The sequence below is a fragment of the Parus major genome, chromosome 5 (genome assembly GCF_001522545.3).
Source record: "Parus major isolate Abel chromosome 5, Parus_major1.1, whole genome shotgun sequence".
NCBI lineage: Eukaryota > Metazoa > Chordata > Aves > Passeriformes > Paridae > Parus > Parus major.
In genome coordinates, this window is record NC_031774.1 from 8913713 (window position 1) to 8916068 (window position 2356).

The following is a 2356-nucleotide window of genomic DNA, read 5'->3' on the forward strand; positions in this document are numbered from 1 at the left end:
GGGGCGGCTCTCGCGAGAACCGCGCCGGCGGCCATTTTGCCATGGATTGGCGGCGGGGCGGAGCCGCGGCGCTGCCCGCGGGAGCGGAGGAGGTGGAAGAGGAGGAAGAGGAGGAGGAGGAAGAGGAGGAAGAAGAAGAGGAAGAAGAAGAAGAAGAGGAGGAGAAGAAGGAGGAGGAGGAGGAGAAGAAGAAGGAGGAAAAGGAGGAGAAGGATGAGCCGCGGGCGTCCCCCCGCCTCCCGCTGCTGCTGACGACGGCGCTCGGTTCAGCCTGCTGCGGGCTCCGCGCCGCGCCACCGGCCATGGTGCCCAGCGAGGAGAACCAGCTCGTCCCCAAAGAGGTGAGGCGGGAGGCGGAGGCGGCGGGCGGTAGGCCCGGGGCGTCGGCGCCGACCGAGAAGGAGCGGAGGAGGCCCGGCCCGGCCCGGCCTGGCTCGGCTCCGCTCCGCTCCCTCCCTGCGCGGCCCGGCGGGCGCGGGCCCGTCTTTGTGCGGGGCCGGCGGCGGCGGTGGTGGTGGTGGTGGTGCGCGGGTGAAGGGGCTGGCCAGGGGAGGAGGAGGAGGCCGGGGCTGAGCCCGGGCTGCGCAGGGCCCCGGGCGGCCCGAGGGCTGCACCTGTCCGCCCCTCGGCATGCGGGGAACCCGGCCTGCGCGGGCCGGGCCGGGCCGGTGGCACGGGGCTGGAGGCAGCGGGGCCGCTCCTGCCGCCCAGAGCGTCTCGGCCGAGGGACAGAGCAGGAGCCGGCCCGACGGGTCTCGGCCGAGGGACAGGGACCGAGGGACAGAGCAGGAGCCGGCCCGACGGGTCTCGGCCGAGGGACAGGGACCGAGGGACAGAGCAGGAGCCGGCCCGNTTCTGCCTCTTGGCCCCAAGCGCTGCTCGCTGATCTCGGGGCCCTTTGGACACCTCTGGGCACCTGCAGATGGCTGGGCAGCTCCTTCAGTCACCTACAGATGTTGACATCACTTCTTCTGCAGTTTTACCTTTCCCCACACCTAGGCTTACAAAAGTCCCCCTCAAAACACACCCCAACTAAATCCCAAACCTTTTAATGCACAGCATGGCTGATAAGCATGAGTAAAACACCTTCCAGAAACACGAGTTCCTTCATTTCATACTGCCTTTCATAATAAAAACCCCACTATTTTAGACATTTCCCTTCCTCTTGTAGAGGAGTAGCTCTACAAAACCCTGTGCTAACATAAAATAACATTATAACAGCAAGGGACTCGCAGGTTCCTGTCTCAGGACCTGATTTTATCATATTAGAGCTCAAAGATCTAACATGAGGGGCTTTCAGGTGCAACATATTCCAAATCCACAGGGCAAGAGCTCCTGTGCCAAAGAACCCTCTGACCTTTACAAGATAAATAATATAATTTAAAACTGCTTTAAGGTTTTCAGTGAGAGGATTTCTGTGCTTAATTCAAGGAGCAAAAAATTTAAAAAACCCAGAGAAAACACAACAAAGTCAGAAACAGCATTTCCATGGCATATCTGAAAGATGAAAATAAAACTACTGATGTTATTTAGAGAAATGACCATTTTGAAGCCTTTTTTAAAAAGCATACTATACTAATAGAAAGACTAATAACATATAGTGATTCCAAAAGCTGACACTTATCTCTGAGAGAGCAGAGAGGAACCTGAGAAGTTAGATACTTTGAACATGAAAAAGGAGACAAGATCATTCAATTTTATTAAGGCTTCAGTAGCCTCCAGTAGTACAGTGGATTTCAAAAATTACCCCAAACCCCGAAACTTCATGGACACAAAACCAGACTGTCCTCAGTACTGCATTTTTCCACAAGAGGACACTAAAATAATAAGAAAAACAGTTGTACAGAAATGCACAGCTACCATATAGCATCGTTCATTTGGCAAGTAGAATGCTTTTCTCTTACAAAGAGTAAGTTGTTTTTTTTTTTGCAGTGAAGTGGACATTAACTACTTTTCCTCTAAAGCACGTTTTATTCTAGTGACTTGGCGTTCAGTGTGTTTCAGTGGCACAAAAACCAAATACAGTTCAGCTCGTTGTGGACAAAACTCAGCGATTAAGCAATACCAGGGAAAGAGCCTTGCACTCCGTTTGCAAACGAGCTATTAACCTCGGAATTACAGCGAGCACTCTCAACTTCACCGCACTTCAAGGAACAGGAAGGGTTCGCACGGCAGCGGGACCAGGCTGCGCTTCCCCGTCCGCTCCAGCCCGGCACCGGCACTGCACGGGAGCGCCTGAATCCCGCTGCAGCAGCCTCGGCTGGCCCTGCGGCCCGGGGCGAGGGGACGGAGCCCGTGTGGCGGGGCCTGGAGCTCCGAGCCCGCCCGGGTCCCGGTGCTAACGAGCTCCGAGCCC

At 56.0% G+C, this 2356-nt stretch overlaps 1 protein-coding gene across 1 annotated transcript in view; it reads left to right on the top strand.

The window, feature by feature from the left end:
* The first annotated feature begins 58 nt into the window (after positions 1-58).
* The window catches only part of USP47 (ubiquitin specific peptidase 47), a 53785-nt gene continuing 51487 nt past the window's right edge, over positions 59-2356 (top strand). Inside the window, exon 1 of the mRNA XM_015630765.2 lies at positions 59-341. Within this exon, the coding sequence (XP_015486251.2) occupies positions 303-341 (39 nt within the window). The 5' untranslated portion in view covers positions 59-302. The remainder of the gene's footprint in view (positions 342-2356) is intronic.